This window comes from Sus scrofa, chromosome 15 (genome assembly GCF_000003025.6).
Source record: "Sus scrofa isolate TJ Tabasco breed Duroc chromosome 15, Sscrofa11.1, whole genome shotgun sequence".
NCBI classification, from domain to species: domain Eukaryota; kingdom Metazoa; phylum Chordata; class Mammalia; order Artiodactyla; family Suidae; genus Sus; species Sus scrofa.
The window spans coordinates 33,591,814-33,611,723 of NC_010457.5; the positions used below are offsets into that span (position 1 = coordinate 33,591,814).

General features: G+C 47.9%; 1 protein-coding gene and 1 long non-coding RNA gene across 2 annotated transcripts in view; one reads left to right on the top strand and one right to left on the bottom strand.

Moving 5' to 3' along the window:
• Positions 1–15,115, top strand: part of MYOM2 (myomesin 2) — a 77,370-nt gene extending 62,255 nt beyond the window's left edge. The window contains 8 exon segments of the mRNA XM_021075902.1: positions 24–111; positions 640–678; positions 5,260–5,365; positions 9,528–9,691; positions 10,548–10,584; positions 12,111–12,133; positions 13,218–13,273; positions 14,443–15,115. Of these exon segments, the coding sequence (XP_020931561.1) occupies positions 24–111; positions 640–678; positions 5,260–5,365; positions 9,528–9,691; positions 10,548–10,584; positions 12,111–12,133; positions 13,218–13,273; positions 14,443–14,751 (822 nt within the window). The 3' untranslated portion in view covers positions 14,752–15,115.
• LOC110257117 lies at positions 9,555–10,541 on the bottom strand. The gene is made up of 2 exons (XR_002339356.1): positions 10,332–10,541; positions 9,555–9,714 (listed from the first exon to the last, which is right to left on the bottom strand). It is a non-coding gene; the product is annotated as an uncharacterized LOC110257117 (long non-coding RNA).

Consider the following 19,910-nt stretch of genomic DNA (forward strand, 5'->3'; position numbering starts at 1 on the left):
ACTTGGATGTGTTTTATTTGCAGCTGTCAAAGAAGGACCATGGTGAATATAAGGCGACCTTGAAAGACGAGAGAGGTCAAGATGTGTCTATCCTTGAGATAGCTGGCAAAGGTAGGATAAAACCTCCTCCCTTCTGCTAAAAGGTATCCACTCAGCCAGGGGGATGAGCTGTGTGACAAAGGCACAGCCGTCTGTATCCTTAGCTACATATTGTTTCTGTTGCGTGAGCACAGTAGAAGAAAATAGATTTGTACTTGAGCTGCATTCAAAACTGTTTGTATTTTAGAAAAAGGTCTGATATTATTCTGGGCTTCTCTGAAAGGCCATCTGAGTCCTTCTGCAGGACCCAAGTTCTCTCCTGTGACGAATGTAGTTAAAATGACTGAAACAGTGATGAAGTGGTTCAATTAAATGTATGGTTGGATTTATGTTGAGCAAAATGTTCTTGTTCCTTGTTTTAAAAGGGAATAGGTCAGAAGGATTTATCACTGCACATCAGCCTTTTATGGATAAATACTGCCATTTTAATGTTTCATTTTTCAAATGAACGTCTTGGTTTCCTGTATCAATTTAATTAAACATGAAAATACTGCTGATGAAATTATCCATCGTAATGGTCCATTTCCTCCTTCCTTTCAGTGTACGAGGATATGATTTTGGCAATGAGCAGAGTCTGCGGTAAGTAAACGTCTTCTAATTTTCAAGTCATTTTGGGTCCTAAAATCACTATTTCCTGAGCAAGACGTTTTCCACAGCTAGGGGAACTGCTTTTTTAAAGGGGATTTTCAGCATTACACGTAGCCTATGTTTTCCTTTAAAAAAAAAAAAAAAGGCAAAACAAGTTTGGTTTGGACTTCCTGACCACCAGCCGCTTCTCACAGTTTGCCTTAGGTCAGTGCTGATCGCTTTGTGCGGAATTGCTCTCAGTGTCTTCATTACAAATGCTGAACGGCACCAGTGAATTTTGAAGAAGCCTCTAGTTTGTGCCTGGTTTGATATGTACAAACCCAGTTCTTAGCTCTGCAAATAAATTCTTCCTCTCTATTTGCCCTTCTATGGAAACTGTGAGACTAAATGTATTGGTTATTGATTTGATAATAATAGCTTATATTTGTATAAGGCTTTATGTGGAGAATTACAAAATTGTGTGACTGTGGGCTTTCCAGAGATCACCTAACTTGTCTCTTCAGTTCACTTACCCAAGGCCTGCAGTAGGTAAGGGCTTAACCGGAGGGGCCTTCCAGCCTGAGTCAGGGCTCCAGCCAGACCCTAACACTCTCCCAGTTCCCAGCTCATCTGAGGCCTCGTGAGGGTTTTCCACCTTCTTCTGGAAAACTTCTGACGTTTCTTTTTCATTGCTTCTTCAAAACAACTCTGTAGGGTAGACTTTGTTCCTTTTTGCTTTTGCTTGTCATATGCATGACCACATTTTGAGTGAGTTTTGGCCTTGATGATTGTTAGCGGGCCATATTCTGCTCCGTGGTGTGCAGGGCACTTTGTGAAGGTAAATTCAACCTTTTGAAAGGTGGCTTCCCTCTTAGGCTCCGGGGAATGACATTGCACTAAAACACCATATGCCCTGTAATGTGGGAGACTGATTGTGGTGTCCTGAGTGAGTCAGGGCAGAGACAAGGCACCAGAGGGCATGCATCACTCATTTCAGCCTCTGTCCTGCATCTGCAGGGGTGCATTCTGTGCTGTCGCAGCAGGAGCAGAGCTGATGTTATGTGAACTAGATGTGGATGTGTTGGTAGCAGACAGGATTTTCCTGCAGCTCCCATGCCTGGCCCCTTAGCCCAGAGCTGCCGGGTCCTCCAACAGTGACATTTCCCTGCAGCTTGTGGTGTTGGTCTTGTCTTGTCTCCAAGCGACATCTGTGGCTCCCACATCCATCAGGGACCTGTCCCCGCGTGCTGTCCAATCTTCTGTGACCTTGGTTTGCAGTCACCTGCATCCTCTGACCTCTATTCTCTATTCTCAGGGAAACCGCGTCTGCCTCCTTCTGAGCGCACTGGTGGTGCCATCACACCTGCACACGCTCAGACGTGCTCACATGTACACAGTTGCATATCCCTGCACATTCACCATTACTCTCACCTGCCTCCTGCACCTCCAGCATCTCTCGAATGGAGGTGGCCTATGGTCCAGGTGACAGAAGACGGCCTAGTCCCCATACACCCTGGGTGGCTGATGTGTGGCCATCATCACTGCGGCTCAGAGCCCCCAGAAGGAGTCTGAAGGCTTGCAAATGCCACGATTCCTGTCTGGGTTCCAGTGGGCTCCTGTCCCCCCAGTCAGTGACTTTATAGACTTTATATAGACTCAGTGGGTCCCCTATCACTGATCGCAGACAGAGCTGAAATATCAGGAGAGAAGGTGGGGACCCACCTTCTGTGCTCTGCAGACTGTTACGTGGACGCCGTGGAGTCATGGTTGAGCCACATGTGTAAGATCCTTGGTGGCTCTGCCTTGTTGAACGAGGTCTAACTCTACCCGGGAGAGGCATTTTGGGTCAAATTCTATCCTCCATGCAGAGCATCTGGGGTAATACTGGTGTCATGTAAGGAGAACCACTTTCAAACAGAGAGTTGTCAAAATACCAATTTCATGTTCTCTGGAGCATGGAAATGTTTCCTGAATAGTTTTCTTGACTTTTAAACCAAGTTTCCCTTCATGTGCTGGTGATAGTGTCTTCCCACGGAGATAGTGTCCCTGGAGCTTCTAAGACCAAGCAGCCCCCCAGGGTTTGCATCCTGGGGAGCAACCAGTGGCTCTTCTGGGCCCCCCAAATTTTGTTAGGATTTCAGGGCTGATTAGAGGCTTTGGATGAAAATGGGATCCTCACCCAGCCTCCTGAGTGAGCTTCACTCTCTGGACCCTGAACCCACACAGAGGACCCTGCAGTGGTCTGTGTGACACAAAGCAAAGGAGGCTTTCCTGCCCTGACAGCTAATGGGCCACAGAGCAAAGCGGTTTGTCTTAGTGTTCCACAGGTTAAAGGATGCGCTTGGCTGTAAAGCAAATGTGTTATCATCAATACAGAGAGGTTAGGGTCCCCATCCTCATCCTCATTGTGAGGAATTTGGACAAGGGGACATCCAGACGCTTATGCAGATGTCAAGGTCTGTGGTTCTGTGGACGCAAACACACCTGTTAGGAGAATTGAGGCCAGAGTTCCAGTGTGCGTGCTTCTGTGTGTGTGCGAACATAGCTTTGACTTTCCTGCACGTTTCCCTGTGCACTTTGGAGATGCAGAAAGCAGAACTGGAGGCTCCAGCTCCTCAGTTACATTTTCGGCATCTCCATCAACTGCCAACAGGTTGTGCTGTGGCGGGGGGGGGGGGGCATGTATTTTTGCAGAATCTTAGAGGAGATCCATGAAGCCTTTAGATGAGAGCTCTGGTCGCCGAGATGGTGAGTGATCCTCCCCAGGTCACTCAGTTCATTATCAGCAGAGTACTGGGAGGACCTAAACCTTCCCGTGTCCCTAGGTTAGGGGTCAGCGTCCTCGGAAGGCATGTGGAACATCCCTCCTTATCACGAGACGAATATCTAAGATGTTCCTCGTCCAGTGCTTTGAACTTTGGTAATCCTCTCATTTTGTAGAAATATACAAGTGTATTATTACCAAAAGGGGGCTAAACTTAAAGTATAAACCTTGATTTTTAGTACTTACAGAACATGGGAGTTCCCATTGTGGCTCAGTGGTCAAGAACGCAGCTAGTATCCATGAGGATACATGTTCAATCCCTGGCATCGCTCAGTGGGTAAAGGATCTGGCTTTGCTGTGGCTGTGGTGTAGGCCGGCAGCTGCAGCTCCGATTCGACCCCTAGCCTGGGAACTTCTGTATGCTGCAGGTACAGCCCTAAAAAGAAAAAAAAAAAAAAACCTGATAGAACTCTGAAATGTCCAATCAGATAACTTTGAGTCAATTGTGAAACAGAAACACCAGTGGCAGAACTTACTTGTGTTGTGGTGACTGCATAGATTACATACCTATTTGGGTACATTTTGTATAGTAAGATATAAATGCTCCTTAAACCTTCAAAATCAAGGCTTAGTAAGGATACAGTTGGTATAAAACCAGAAAACAGGGAAAGGGCTTCCTAGGCAATGTTTCCTAGGCAATGTTGCCTCGGTCAGAATTCTTCTGGAAATCAGGCTCTTATAATCTTATTACCTGGAGCATGCATCCTACCTCCTCCCTGGGCTGGGCCGGTTCACTGTCTGCTGACCTGCCTGCTGGTCAGCCTGCTGTCTGGCCCAGAGGGCAAAGTGGACTCCATGTCAGGGCTTGATCATCAGTGTTGAGGGAAAGCTCCAGGTGTGGTCCTTGCATTTGAGCTGAGAGATTTCCTAGAATTGGTCTCCCTCTGGCTGTCCGTTTCCTGGGTGGTACCTTTCCCTCCTCTCTGCTCCATTAGGAAAATTTCTGGACTCACTATCCTTTATCCACTGAATTGTAGTCAGAAAAATGACCCTCAACTGTGAGCCATTAGGTTTTTTAAAAATTACGGCGTTCCCGTATTTTGTGTGGGAGGATGTGTGGTTAATTACCCTCAGTGTCTGGCCAGCCTACCATGCTACTTGCTGTGAAGAGAAGCAAAGCAGAGGAAGGGGGTTGGAAAAATCATTTTCTGCCCTTTATCTTTGGGGCAGAGAGAAAGACGAGTACAGGAGCCGGGGGAGTGGGGTAAGCATTCTGTAGCCGGGCTCTGGCCATGTAAGGGGACCCCCATCCCTGGATCATTTATGTGGATTTTCCAAAAAGCACTATTGGGCATTGAGTGCCTGGAGGTTCCAGTGCCTTCAGGGCAAGGTTAGCAAATGCCAGGAATAGGGAGAGCGTGAAGGAGGTGGGAACAATCTTGCAGGTAGAGCAGACCGCCCAGCATGGAGTCCCATCCCATGTCTGAGAAGGTGGCGCGGGATCTGACTTACACATCGTCTTGAGTTAGTATAGCAATGACTGGATGGAAGGGTCAGGGATGTGGGAAGTCCCCTTAAGGAACATCTTCTTGGGGCCATCTGAGCTCCTTGATGCCATTGTCAAAGAGATTTGCAGATGCTTTCAGGGTGGCAAATGCTTATTTAATGAACCACTGTGTTCTGGAGTGAAATTGGGAGAGTTTGTGGCTGACGGATGTGGAATGTCTGGATGTGGATGCGGGATGGGGGAGGGGCCTCTGGCCACAAGCCTCCCACCCTCACGGCACAGACAGCTTTCCTTGGATCTGAGTGTGTTTTATTTTCTGCAGGAGCATCTGCTTCTCCACTCAAAATACTCTGCACCCCGGAAGGAATAAGGCTGCAGTGTTTCATGAAATATTTTATGGAAGAAATGAAAGTGAACTGGTATCACAAGTAAGTGGACCAGGGTTGTGGATGTGGCCGTGCCATTGACCGGGCGGTGCTGGGCTCACCGGCGCTTGTGGCTAAATCCTACGAGACTCTATAGATTTGGGAAATGATGATGGCCTTTGGCTTGGGGCGGAGACCGTCATGGAAATGGGGGGAGAAGGAGAAAGATAAAGAAGCACCTGAAGGTGCGGGAGGCGAGGTTGACAAAGGGGCTTTTCCCGGTGACGCACATGCCATCCAGAATCTAGCAGAGCTGATGGAGAAAGAATAGTCAGACCCCACCCTCCAGATGTCTAGTCGGTTGGTTTTCCCAAGGACTGATTCGAAAGAAAAGGACACAAACAAGCTGAATAAATGAAAAGAGGAAAGCAAACGAGATGAAACCCTACAAACATTGGGTTTTCCCATGTTTCATGTTTGCTGTTCTGTTGCCTGTTCAGGTGGTGTGTTCACTGTTAACACGCTCCAGACTTTCCCAGGGGTCACCACACATGGATGAGTGCCTGCCCCCTCAGCCCCTTGGGGTCTGCCCTTCCCACCCCTGCCAGGCTTGCAGCGTGAGTGTGAGGAAGCAGGGCGGAATCAGGTCACTGCCCACTAGGGCCTGGCCTCTGATGGACGACTTCAGATGGGGCAGGTGGGGCCGGGCCTCCGTGGCCGTTTCAGCTCTAACCTGAGGACACGGGCACCGTTTTGGGGCCACATTTTCAATGATGTCAATATATCAACGTCTTAGCTCCTCAATGGACTCTACCCCAGAGTGTCTGCCTCATGCTTTAGATGTTATTTCCCCTAATTAACATTTTACAAGGAAGACTCCGTGGTTATGATTATTTTACTTGTGGAAGACTTATTTAGGTGAAACTTCTCATGAGGAAACAGAAATGTCATTTTTTCTTTTTTTTTAGGGTCGCACATGCGGCATACGGGGGTTCCCAGGCTAGGGGTCAAATTGGAGCTGTTGCTGCTGGCCTATACCACAGCCACAGCAATGCCAGATCCGAGCCACATCTGCGACCTACACCACAGCGCACAGCAATGCTGGATCCTTAACCCACTGAGCGAGGCCAGGGATGGAACCTGCCTCCCCGTGGATACTAGTTGGGTTCGTTAACTGCTGAGCCACAACAGGAACTCCCAGGAAATAGAAATGCTTAAAGGACAAAAGTCCCAGGATTTTTTTCATATTGAAATTTGGACACCCTCTGCTGTTGGCTTAGCTGTCACGACCAGACTCATAAAATAAGATGTGCAGTCGTCTTAGTGCCTCTGTGCTTGGAACCAGGCCTTTCTGTCTTTGGGGAGCGTGGAGCCCTGTACCAGGTGGAGTCAGTGCAGACCCAAGCTAAGGGGTTTGTGGGGGAAGTGTCTTCTTGTAAAGGATTCCAATAATGGGACCTTTGAGATGGAAACTCTGGTGTATTTTTGTGGTGTGATTGTTTATAAGATTTATTTTTGAGGTCCAGTGAGTCAATCTCTACTTCCAGCTGGATCAAACCTTCCCATGGAGAAGAATGAATCACTTCCTTCTCTGTGCCTCTGTCACTACCTGCAGTACAGTCATCGTGCGTGGTTGTCATGAGTGCTCCAGCTTCCCTGTAAATGCTTTGAGTCCTTCCTTGACACAGACTGCTCCCCTCCAGCCCTGCCTCCTGGGAAGTGGCTCACTCTGTGCTGGGCACTGGGCATGCAGGGGTTAAACACACCACACCCCGTGGGAACGCACGCCCAGGCACGTGGGTGCACAGATGTTGTGTGAGCAGTTATGTGTGGTAAACACTTAACATATGTGATTTCACTTACCCTTACAAAAGCCCTAGGAGTTCAGTATTAATACTCCCACTTTACAGATGTGGAAACTGAAGTTTAGAAAGAGGAACATAAATCATTTTGTTCAAAGTCCCACAACTAGTTAAGTGAAAGAGCAGGTATTAAACACTCATTGGTCTGATTCTGGCCACCACTGTGCTGAGGGCCGTCTAGCCTGGTGGAAGGAGACAGACAGACAGACTGAGAGATAAGGGCTCAGATTATGTGTCTGACTCCTCGATGAAGTTGTCTCAGATGAAATGATCCCTAGAGACCAACAGAGCAGAGCCAGGAATGTGTTGGAAATTTCCATGGACTCATAAACATGGCTTGTTTCCATGCTTTTTCTTCTCCAAACCAAAATTTCAACAAAACAAGTACTTCTTCAGGAAAGAATTACCTTTAGTTGTTAGTTGTTTTTTTAATACTTGACTCTTTTTTTGGGGGGAGGGCGCACCCAAGGCATATGGAAGTTCCCAGGCTAGGGGTCAAATTGGAACTGTAGCTGCTGGCCCACATCACAGCCACAGTGAAGCCAGATCCTCAACCCACTGAACAAGACCAGGGATTGAGCCCGAATCCGCATGTATACTAGTCAGATTCCTAACCCTCTGAGCCACAGTGGGAACTCCCTCCTTAACTCCTAAATACTAAATAGTATTAAATTCTATATTAAACTTTATTTTGCAGTTAAAGTCTACCACAGAAATATAACCAAAATTATATTTGACTATTACATCAGTTCTTATTAGACAAAATTGGGAAAATAGAGAATAATAGCATTTGTTGAAGGATAATCTGCTGTTTGAGGCTAAATGGCCCATTTAGCAGTCAGATGCCTAAGGGGGTCTTGGGGGAGATGGGTGCTGTGGGCCCCAACATTCTGTGTCCACAGGGGACAAGAAATCGATGAACGAGGGTGATTTTGTAAAATGTGGGCAGAAGCAAGGCCAGTTTTCTTTGACAAAAATGCTGAGTAAGGCATTCAGGGCCACTTAGAGGCCGGCTAAAACCATTCTGGATGAGTTACAAGCAAGCAGAGTGGAACTCAGCAAAAATGTCCTTTTACAAAAGGATTTTCTTCTCTGGCTCAAAGATGAAATTACTATGTCATTTAGAAAGGGCTAGACCTCAAATCACTAAGTATTGACCACTGAGAACTTAGACGCATCTTGGCCACTGAAGACGCTGCAAGGCCTCTTTATATAAGAAAACAATTACAGCTACTTAATCCCAGAGGCGCCTGAAATCTCTGCCAAAGCCTTGAGCTCTTTGGGGGAGGGGAGACTCCCCTTCCCAGCCCCACGTCCCCTCTCCCAGCCCCCCCACCCCCACTGCAGTGACCAATCTCCTGGGCTTCTTTTGCACAATGAGCAGACACATGGAGGCTTTCTTATATCCTATTTTTCCTTACTTTAATGTAAGACGTTTTAAATTTAGTTGAGAAAGCAGTAATTTGATCATGTTTTGTGATTCAAGAATAAAACCAAGGAAGAGGTTTTGTCAGATTTGGTCCCTGTAAGTCCCCCGGACAATAACAGAGAATCCTTTCAACCCAAGGCTTGTCTAGGAGAGTAACAGGATAAGGAATTCGGTGCTGCCGGCGGCCGTGTTTTGCTACCAGGACTTGTTTGGCTTCTTCGAGGTTGACCAGTTCAGAGGAAGCAGGGGTCCGAGAAGGGCGCAGGGTGGCGGTGTGTGGTTTGGCTTTTTGTGGCTTCCCCCTGCTCCGAGGCATGTCTATAACCCTTTGTCACTGCTGAGTTGAGGCTGAGTGTAATTCTCCTTTTGTGGCTGGATTATTTCCCTCAATGCAGTGTCCTCAAGGTCCATCCATGTTGCAGCCTGTGTCAGAATTTCCTCCCTTTTTAAGGCTCAACAATATTCTACTGTGTGGATGGACTGCAGTTGTTTGTCTGTTGATGGTCCCAGCTTCTGGCTATCGTGAGTAACGCTGTTATGAACACGGGTATCCAAATGTTTGTTCGAGTCCCTGCTTTCAATTCTTTTCGGTGTATATCCAGAGTGCAACCACTGGATCATATAGTGATTCTATTTTTAATGTTTTCAGCAGAAAAACGCCATCCTCTGTAGCGTATCTGATAGTCTATGATATGTGGCCAACAGGCGGGTGTTAAATCACAGTGTATCTTTAAAATGAAGCATCGGATTTGGTTTTTTGGAAGGTTTTCAGAGCTGAGCTAATGATGTAGTTAATAAATGTATAACATCCAGTCTGTGGTGGCATCAGGTCTAGCAAGCTAGAGGCGCCCACTGAAACATGTGTCTGATCATCCCAGAGGCACCTCTCGTGTAACAGCTTCTGAATTGAAATGTGTTCCTGTGGCTTTTAAAGGGATGCTAAGATTGCATCGAGTGAGCACATGAGGATTGGAGGGAGTGAGGAGATGGCCTGGCTGCAGATCTGTGAGCCCACCGAGAAGGATAAAGGCAAATACACTTTTGAGATTTTTGACGGCAAAAATAACCATCAACGCTCACTGGACCTATCCGGTCAAGGTAAGGCCATTGTTCTCTAGGACCTAATAATTTTTTTTTTATTTTTATTTTCCCACTGTACAGCAAGGGGGTCAGGTTATCCTTAGATGTATACATTGCAGTTACAGTTTTTCCCCCACCCTTTCTTCTGTTGCGACATGAGTATCTAGACATAGTTCTCAATGCTATTCAGCAGAATCTCCTTGTAAATCTATTCTAGGTTGTGTCTGATAAGCCCAAGCTCCCAATCCCTCCCACTCCCTCCCCCTCCCATCAGGCAACCACAAGTCTCTTCTCCAAGTCCATGATTTTCTTTTCTGAGGAGATGTTCATTTGTGCTGGATATTAGATTCCAGTTATAAGTGATATCATATGGTATTTGTCTTTGTCTTTCTGGCTCATTTCACTCAGTATGAGATTCTCTAGTTCCAGCCATGTTGCTGCAAATGGCATTATGTCATCCTTTTTTATGGCTGAGTAGTATTCCATTGTGTATATATACCACATCTTCCGAATCCAATCATCTGTCGATGGACATTTGGATTGTTTCCATGTCCTGGCTATTGTGAATAGTGCTGCTATGAACATGCGGGTGCATGTGTCTCTTTTAAGTAGAGCTTTGTCCGGATAGATGCCCAAGAGTGGGATTGCAGGGTAGGACCTAATAATTTTGTACTCAGTGATTCCCTTAGTGATTGAGGAAGACCATCTGATTCTATGATTTCCATTCAGAGATTACTTCTGAATCACCACTTTATTCCTTGGCTCTTGGTCAGTTTTCATTAAGCAAACCCACGGGCAGCAGAGCAGCCAAGTAGAATGACTAAATGCTGAATACATCGAAGTGGTTAATAATGTATGAAATATTTCTTTGCAGCTTTTGATGAAGCATTTGCAGAATTCCAGCAGCTCAAGTAAGATTTGCATGTCTGATTATTACTCTTCCATCTGGGGTACAGTTGATGTGGTGTCATTGTGACTGAGTGGGGACATCTCAGGATGCCTTGCTGGCCCAGGGAAAATGATGCTCCTAGGAAATGGGATGAGAATGGCAATTTAAGTCATGGGATATGTAGAAGAAGACATTCTTCTAAACTATAAATGTATCTATAAATTAATTTTAGAGTTACCATCACCCTGGGTTAATTTAAATGATTAAAATGCTGAATTTCTGAACTAGTTATAATTATAGCAACACATCCCACAGAGCCATTTTTTAAATGTTATATATTTAGGTTCTTTTTAAAGACTTTATGTTTTTAGGGCAGTTTTAGGTTCCCAGCAAGAGTAAGTTGAAGGTACAGAAAATTCCCCTATGCTCCTTTACCCACATGCTCAGCCTCCCCCCCACCAGCATCCCCCCCACCAGATGGTCCCTGTGGTACCATCAATGACCCTACATGGACACGTCATCATCATCCAGAGTCCATGGTTTGCAATGGGTTCACGCTTGGTGTTGGATATTCTGTGGGTTTGGACAAATGTATATAGTGACATGTATCCACTGTTACAGTGTCTTACAAAAAAGTTTCATGGCCCTAAAAATCCCCTGTGCCCACCAGTCATCTCTCCCTCCCCAAGGGAGAGGGGCAGCCACTCATCGTCTTACCTAGTCTTGCCTTTTCCAGAATGTCACGTACAGTTGACCCTGGGACGACACTGGTTTTGAACTTCCTGGCTCCACTTATACGTGATTTTTTTTTTTTTTGATGGTAAATACAACAGTGTGGCCTGCAGTGGGTTGAATCTGCGAATGGGGAGCCATGGGTGTTGAGGGCCAGCTGTAAGTTCCGCGAGAATTTTCCTAAGCCTGGCATTGTTTAAGGGTCCACTGTTGGACCCTTAAACACAGTCTGCAGCCTTTTCAGACCAGCTTCTTTCACTTAGTGAGATACACCTAATCATTTGCCAAGTCTTTTCATGGCTTGTTAGCTCATTTCTTTTGAGTGCTGAATTATTATTATTATTATTATTATTATTATTATTATTATCCCATTGTTCAGAGCAACTTTTTAAAGAATCACGGGGGACTTCTAAACATGTATGTAAATTTTGGAGCATCCCAAACCGAGAATGCTTGTTGTCCCAGAGTAGGTTATTCAGTAAATGAATGAATGGATGACTAAGGTAAATGAGAAACCACTGTTTTTAAACATGTCTAAAAATCTCCACTACAACCTGGTGAATCTGGTGAAAAAAGAGTCTGAATGGTAAACTTTGCTGTGGGTTTTAGCAAACTGGAAGACAGGGCACCCCCTTCCCAGACAGGAGGTGCGGGGATGTCAGGGAAAGTCACACTGGAGGTCCTCAGACCCCGTGACCTGAATGTGCTCTTCCTTTGGCGTCATCGCTTGCAAACTTCTCAAATATGTGATCTCTGGTTGACAGCACTTTCTCACAACTCTTTCATTCTCTCCTCTCTGCCCCTTTGAATTTTTAGGGCAGCTGCTTTTGCAGAGAAAAGTAAGTAATGTTAGATAATCGCAAGCACAACATATTAACTTGGGGGGAACAAAAGGGTCCGTGCTTTAGACCGTTCACTCCATGCATTAAGTAATAAGCAGCAAATCGTCTTGCCTGCTTGGAAACCCTCACAGTATCCATACCCACCTGCTGCTTGCACCCCCCCCCCATCCCCTGCTCCCTGCCTGACCCTTTCTAGCCCCCTCTCCCTCCCCTTCTGGCCTCCTTTCCATCTTCCACTCTCCACCACCTGCTCTGTGTTTCTGCTGTGAGCTGGCCAGTCAGCAGTCACCAGAGGAGACGCAGGACAGGCTCAGGAAGGCCACCTTGTTATGCTCCCATGTCCTGGGACAGGGCCATGAGGGGAAGTGCTAGGGGTTGGGGTCAGTGGGGGGGAGGCAGAAGGCAGAACATGGGTGGGTTGAGGCCCCAGCCTTTACTGGGGTCTCCAAGGGACATGTAGGGCAGGGGAACATGTAAGACCGACTAGTTTTAATGGTTTTGTTGGGCTCTGGGCTCAAGCTGCCTGGCACCTGCCCTGGGGGATTCATTCGGGCAGAGGAATGTCACCTCTCAGGAGGAAGGAGGGGCGGGGGAGGCCTGGCCTGGCTGGTGGTTGGCATGTGTCATTGGGGGGCTGCTGGTTGGGAGGGATGGTCCCACCCCAGCCAGGAGGTTTAAGATGTCAGAACATCACAACTGGCAGAAAACTACAAACTACACATATCCCACACCGCCCTGCACAACCCCCTCTGCCGACGCCAGGCCCCAGCTTCCTGGTGAATCTCAGAGGACATGCTTTGCCTGGGTTCAGTCCGCGGTGGAATCCTCGTCCTCAGAGCCCTGCTCATAGCCTGCTCTTCCTCTAGAGTGTTTCACGACCCCCTACTACCTGCGGGGTCACTTACATCCCCCTCCCCTGGGCCTTGTCCCGGGTCCCCACTGCTGGGCCTTGTCCTGGGTCATCTCCCAGGAAAGCACAGCCCCTCAAGCTCGGTTCCTGCCCCTCGTGCTCAGCCTGGAGCCTGACCCACAGGAACGTCCTATGGCCAGTTTTCTCATCCCGGTTGCTCTCCTGTTGTAGATCGTGGCAAGGTGATTGGTGGCTTACCTGACGTGGTGACCATAATGGAAGGCAAGGTAGGAGCAGGCCAGGGATGTGGTGTGGATGGCGGTGGGGGCTCTATAGCGGGCCCAGCGCAGGGACTGGGGGGTGAGGGGGTGACCATGTGCTGCTCGGCCTCCAGTGCATCCCGAGTCCCTGTCACTCTGATGGCCCCAGGCTGCCTCTGAGGACCCTGAGTCCTCAAGGGACAAAGTAGTTTAACCTTCCGAATCCTTTACGATCATGGGAAGCTTTATGATCACGTGAGATCTGGAACACGTTGCACATCTCTGAGGCACCTGATGTTCCCAGCCCTGGGTGCCCACCTGGCTCTGATACCAGGTGTCCTGGGGCCATTCAAGTGTGTAACTGAAGGGGTAGGTGGGCCACACCCACATGACCCACCCCCACTGCACCCCATGGAAGGTGGGAGGCACCTTGTTGAGTGTGAAGTAAGAAAAAAACCTCTGCTCCAGTTTTCAAGGTCATTTTGGGATGTATAATGGAAATGATTTATTGGAATTTTAATCCGTCACCTGTCAGTGGAATTACTGATATCTAATTGGTACTTCTCTGGGCGCTTGAGTGGTTCCATCTCAGTGTCATGGGGACATAGATACTTGAGAGAATTTTTATGAGGCTAAAATACAAAAATTCATAGCCCTTTTCTTTAGCAGTTAAAGAAAGCCTGGGAGCTGTGGCTGGTGGTCATGGACTGAGAATTGGCACCAGTTTGCTTTTATCCTGGGGGCTGAAAGCATGTTTTCTTATGTGTCCACAGTGTTTTTTACCATAAGACAATATGGCCTCTGATTTTCCAGAGCAACCGGTCAAGTGAATCCATAAGTCTGACTATAAAGGAAATATAGAAACAGCCTAAAACTATTTACTGGAAAACATAGAAGTTGAAAACCTTCACATTCTTTAATCAACTTACACTATAGATTAAACCTGGGAATAAATATAAAAGATTACTATTGATTTTTCTCACAAGCTCTCCCATGACACTGTGAACCTCCTTGCCTCTCTCTCCTTTTGGCTTCCTGGTGTCTAGTATGGTGCCTACATATATAAAGAGCATGTTGATTAATAAAGATGTGAAGGGCAGGTAAACATCTGAGTGGGCAGAGGGCCCATCCTGCTCAGAGGCCGCCTGGCTTTTCTTTCTCTAACTTCCCCTCTCTGCCCACCCTCCCCACCAAAGACCTTGAACCTGACCTGCACGGTGTTCGGGAACCCTGACCCGGAAGTGGTGTGGTTCAAGAACGACAAGGACATTGAGCTGAGTGAACACTTCTCAGTCAAGGTGGAGCAGGCCAAGTACGTCAGCATGACCATCAAGGGCGTGACCTCTGAGGACTCGGGCAAGTACAGCATCCACGTGAAGAACAAGTACGGGGGTGAGAAGATCGACGTGACCGTGAGCGTCTACAAGCACGGGGAGGAGATCCCTGACGTGGTGCTCCCTCAGCAGGCCAAGCCCAAGCTCATCCCCGCGTCTGCCTCTGAGTGAGGGCCGATCTGGAGCCAGACGGCGTCCAGCCCGTGACAAGGGCCTGTGACCTTGCGTTCGGCTGGTAGTCCATCATGAGTTACGGTTTTAATCGCGGCCTTTGGCTGTTAGTAGCTTCTGTCTTTCTGAGGGGAAAATTTGAGTGTTCTCAGGAGGCTGGGCAGCTGCATCTGCAGGTGCCTGCGGGTGGGTTGGAGGAGAGCTGACCTTTCTTTGGGCTTTGCGGGGTGCTGTCCATACTGGGGTCGTGTGCTCTGGTGTGAAGGTCTAGGGCCTCTGACGTGCGCTGGGGGAGCCGTGAGCCTGTGTGCCTCCTTATTCTCTGCTTTCTCTTGCTTCAGACGAATAAAACTTTAAAAGGCAACTTTTGGTGGCTCTTCTGTGCCAACTCCTTCCCAACATACTTGCCTGCTCTCTCCTGGCTTGTTTAATGACGGGACACGGTACAACCTTACAGCTGAGCCGACGGGTGACACGCCCCAAGCCAGGAGCCAGGGGGACCAGACCCCCGACACAGCTGCCCCCTGCAGCTTCCCCAGCAGGGCGTGGGGACAGGGCTACTGGGCTGGCCAGGAGAGGCACCCACGGATCAGAATTCCTAGGAAGGTAATGTTCTCTACGGGCCTAGGAATGTCCACTGGGTGTAACATCTCTGTAGGAAAAACATGAGGCCTAGATGGCCATGTTCTTTTGAGTGGGCTAATTAAGGCATTTCTAAGGGGAGTAAACCCTCATTTGAAACATAGCAGTCATTGTCATGGGGAAAGGATGAAACTTGGCAGATCACAGAAGGTCTCTTGGTGAAGATTTTGAACCTGTTTAGGATGAACATATCCTTTCTTTGAAACCTGTCCTGCCTCTGAAACCTATGCAGTGTTAACACATCCATCATACCTCAGTAAACTTAGGGGAAAAGGTTCATGTTAACTTGTTCAGCTCTCACGGGAAATATGCAGATTTTGTATCTTCAAAAGTGAACATTGGAGTTCCTGTTGTGGCTCAGCAGAAATGAATCTGACTAGCATCCATGAGGATGCAGGTTCTATTCCTGGCCTTGCTCAGCAGGTTAAGGATCCAGCGTTGCCGTGCGCTGTGGTGTAGGTCGCAGACGCGGCTCAGATCCGGTGTTGCTGTGGCTGTGGTGCAGGCCGGCAGCTGTAGCTTGGATTCGACCTCAGCCTGGGAACCTCCATGTGCTGCGGGTATGGCCCTAAAAAGACAAAAAAAAAAAGATTAGAAAACAAGGTGAATATTATTTTTTTAGGTTTTTTTTTTTTTACATTTTATCTTATTATTATTTTTTAAAGAATCTTATTACAGTTAATTTACAATGTTCCTTCAATTTCTGCTGTACATCAGTGACTCAGTCATACATACATACACATACATTCTTTTTTTTATACTGTCTTCCACTATGTCAAATACGATTTTTAAGAGATAATTTTGACACCTCTTCGTTCAGGTCTACCCTTGGCCCCCAGGCCAAAATGAGGTTGTGTGAGCTGAGAAAGTGAGCTGGAGATTCTTTTCTCAGAATTCTGTTTTTCCAAGCATCAGAAGGGCATTTTGGCCAAGGCAGAGCTTCTTGCAGGCAGAGCGCCCAGGATCAGGGAGGTCCTGCTTATTTTGTAGGATTCCGTAACTCCCCTCCCCTCAAATGAATCCTGAACATCTAACACTGCAGATGAGTGAGGGGAACGTATGCCCTTCCTAAAAGCATCTGCGACTTCCTCTAGCCAGTAAACATGAAATTGAAGCCCAGTCCTTACGCTGCATCCCAGCTGCATCTCTGTTTGCAAGAAATGAGGACTGTTCTGGATATTTCCATCCATGGCAGACACTGTGATAACAGCCATTGGCAGGGCTTGAATTTAATACGCCTGCCTCATCCAGAGGGTGACAAATGTCTGCTTTCAATAAACATGCGTTTTTTTCTAGGAACGGTTTTGACCCAGGTGTGCAGTGGGAATCCACATGTGCACATTAATGACTTAGAAAATGTACAACTGCTGAGTGGATCAAGAAATTACATTTCATAAAGTGCCCCTGCATTAATGAAACAAACGAGAAGATGCATATTTGTGACAGAAGGGACTATGGCTGTTTCATTAGTGAGTGGATATTTATGAAAGTGGTCGTAAAAAAAAATTGATTCACACTTAAAAAAAAAAAGAAACTAAATGAAGGTAAGACTGTGTGTATCTCAAGAGAGGAAAGTCCATATCGGGAGAGCTAAGGCTTTGTTTCCACATCACAGAAAGTGGTTTCTCACATTTGGGGTTCTAGACTGGCGCTGACACGCAGGGTTCTGTTAAGACGGGTTTGTTTCCAGCAAGTGGAGGAGGTGAGTTAGGAGCGTGACCAGGGACAGAGGGGGTCGAGTGCTTAGTATTCTCAGATTTCATGGTCAGAGGTCAGACAGTGTGGTTCTCCTGCTTTTCTCCAGGACACTGGGAATCGAGGCCTTGCAGGCGAACTTGGTCCAGTCTCACTGCAGAGGCTGGGACAGCAGGTCCCAAGCAGGTAGCCAGGCAGCGTGAGAAGAAGGTCCTGCCACTGGAGTCCTGTCCATAGGGCCCGTGGCTGGTATACTCTTTAGAAGTGTCAGCTCTGACTGAGCCCTCAGGCTGCCCCTGACTCGCGCCTTGGACTCACTTTCTGGCCTCTTGCCCACCTCACCGCCCAGACCCAGGAGCCCACTCAAGACGTGACCCCCAGGAGTACAGGGCCCCACCCCTCGGTCCTTGTGGGGATTCGGGTGCCCCACCGGTGAGCACCCAGTGGCAACCAGAGCCCCACCACAGGGACCAGTTGCCCTTGTAGCCTGCGGGATGTTTAGGCGGACTGACGGCCAGTCAGTTTATTCTTCAGGATAAGGGTCCCTCTTCTTCCTCTCCTGCCTCCCACCCATGTCCCTGTTTCATTTCCTGGCCCCTCTGTACTAAGGGGGCCACAGGACCCAGGGGCCTGACTGCTGTTCAGATGCCAGCTCTGCTGTCCACACCATCGGCGTTAGGAATATCACTGGCTCTGTGCTCAGTCCCCAGCTGTAAGTGTGGACAACCGTTGGCCTGTCCCCCAGGCTCCATGTGGAAGCTTGGTGTTCCCACTATGAGCACAGACAGGTGCCCAGGTCAGGGTCTGGAACACAGCCTGGGCTGCAGCGTGTCGCTACGATAATGGCCGTCATAACTAGTGTGATTACTTAATACTTACTATTTAACCCAGATTATCTGCCTCTTGATTTGTTTTCTCTTTGTCCTCATCCACACTTTGTGGCTTTTTCTCAGCCATCTTTGTGGTGATTTCATTTACAACCTGAGGCCGTTCTTCATGGTTTATCTTCCAGGACATTTTAACATGGAGTCCGGCACCTCCCCAGCCTTGACCGGGTGGGGCTGAGGGGCTGCTGGAGGATGCCCTCCTTTCTGTCCTCGAGCTTCCTAAGCATTCACATCTAGACTAAGGCTGTAGGGGAGCTGCCAGGAGGTGCCTTTGCTGCCCTAGCAGTAAAAAGGGAAACTCTGGATACACTAGTGGTGGTGTTTAAATAAGAAGGCTGGGCAAACATGCTTTGCCATCACGGACTTTCGGAAGAGGGGCAAGTGACACTTAAGACTCCGGTATCGGAGTTCCCGTCGTGGCGCAGTGGATAACGAATCCGACTAGGAACCATGAGGTTGCGGGTTTGGTTCCTGCCCTTGCTCAGTGGGTTAACGATCCGGCGTTGCGGTGAGCTGTGGTGTAGGTTGCAGATGCGGCTCGGATCCTGCGTTGCTGTGGCTCTGGCGTAGGCCGGTGGCTGCAGTTCCGATCGACCCCTAGCCTAGGAACCTCCATATGCCGTGGGAGCGGCCCAAAGAAATAGCAAAAAGACACACACACACACACAAAAAGACTCCGGTATAGGAGTTCCCATCATGGCGAAGTGGAAATAAATCCTACTAGGAACCATGAAGTTGTGGGTTCGATTCCTGGTCTCGCTCAGCTTTGCCATGAGCTGCGGTGTATGTCGCAGATGTGGCTCGGTTCTGGCGTGGCTGGGGCTCTGGTGTAGGCTGGCAGCTACAGCTCCGATTCGACCCCTAGCCTGGGAACCTCCATATGCTGTGGGTGCAGCCCTAAAAAAAAAGACAAAAAGACAAAAAAAAAAAAAAAAAAAAAGACTCCAGTATAAAGTGGACATACACACAACCTCACCTCCACTGCAAACACAAGACACAGGACGGGGCTCAGCCTCACATACCGGCCTGGCTATATGTCGTTTCTCCAGGCCCGCCAGCAATGCTACAGCAGCTCACCTGTCCTTTGGCTTCTCCAGCCACAGCTTGGCCACCTATGTGCAGCTTGACCGGAGGGTGGCTGGTCACTTAAGAAGACAGGTAGGGCTGAAAGGCTGGGCTGGGCTTTCTGCAGGGTTTTTATAAAAGTATTTGCTTCCCTCGAATCCCTTCTGATGTGCACCTCGTTTGTCAGACAAGGTGGTATAACAGCCTTTCCAAGGCCAGCTTTCCAGCAGCTTTGGGTTTCAAGCTCAAATGAGCACTGGTGGCTTTAAACAGTGTCCTTTGTCCTCACTGCAAATCTGCCCCAGACCCAGGCCATTCAGCCCCTTTCCTGTGCTGCACTCTCTGCTGTTAGCCGCAGCTCTCACCTGGAGTCAAGTTAGAGATACCAGTCCTCAGCCTCGAGGAAAACCCTTCATGCTCTGTTATGAGGCAGAGGAAGTCCTTCCAGGGGCTTGTGTGCCGGGCCCTGAAGCCTCTAGGTGGCACTGGGAGACCAGGTACCCAGAGTCCGCCTGTGGCCACACCAGATCCATCTCTTTGATGCAAACACATCACTTAGTGAATGGGAGATTATTAAAGGCATTATACTTACCCCAGTGACAAGGACAGGTCCGGCAAATTACTGTTTCTAGGAAATAGCAGGTCATTTTGAGGCAATAGCATAGCCTCTTAATCTTCACATGATACACATTAGAAGGAATAAAACATACCTTGTGAGATATTACAAGGCTCTTATTACATCAGGGAAGTCATAAAAATATGTGATCTATCTATACATTAAGTTTGGGGTATGAATTTTAACTATTCCATGTTTCAAAAAGGCATGTCAAACGCAGCAGGCTCCTTCATTTTTCAAAGCAGTAAATTACA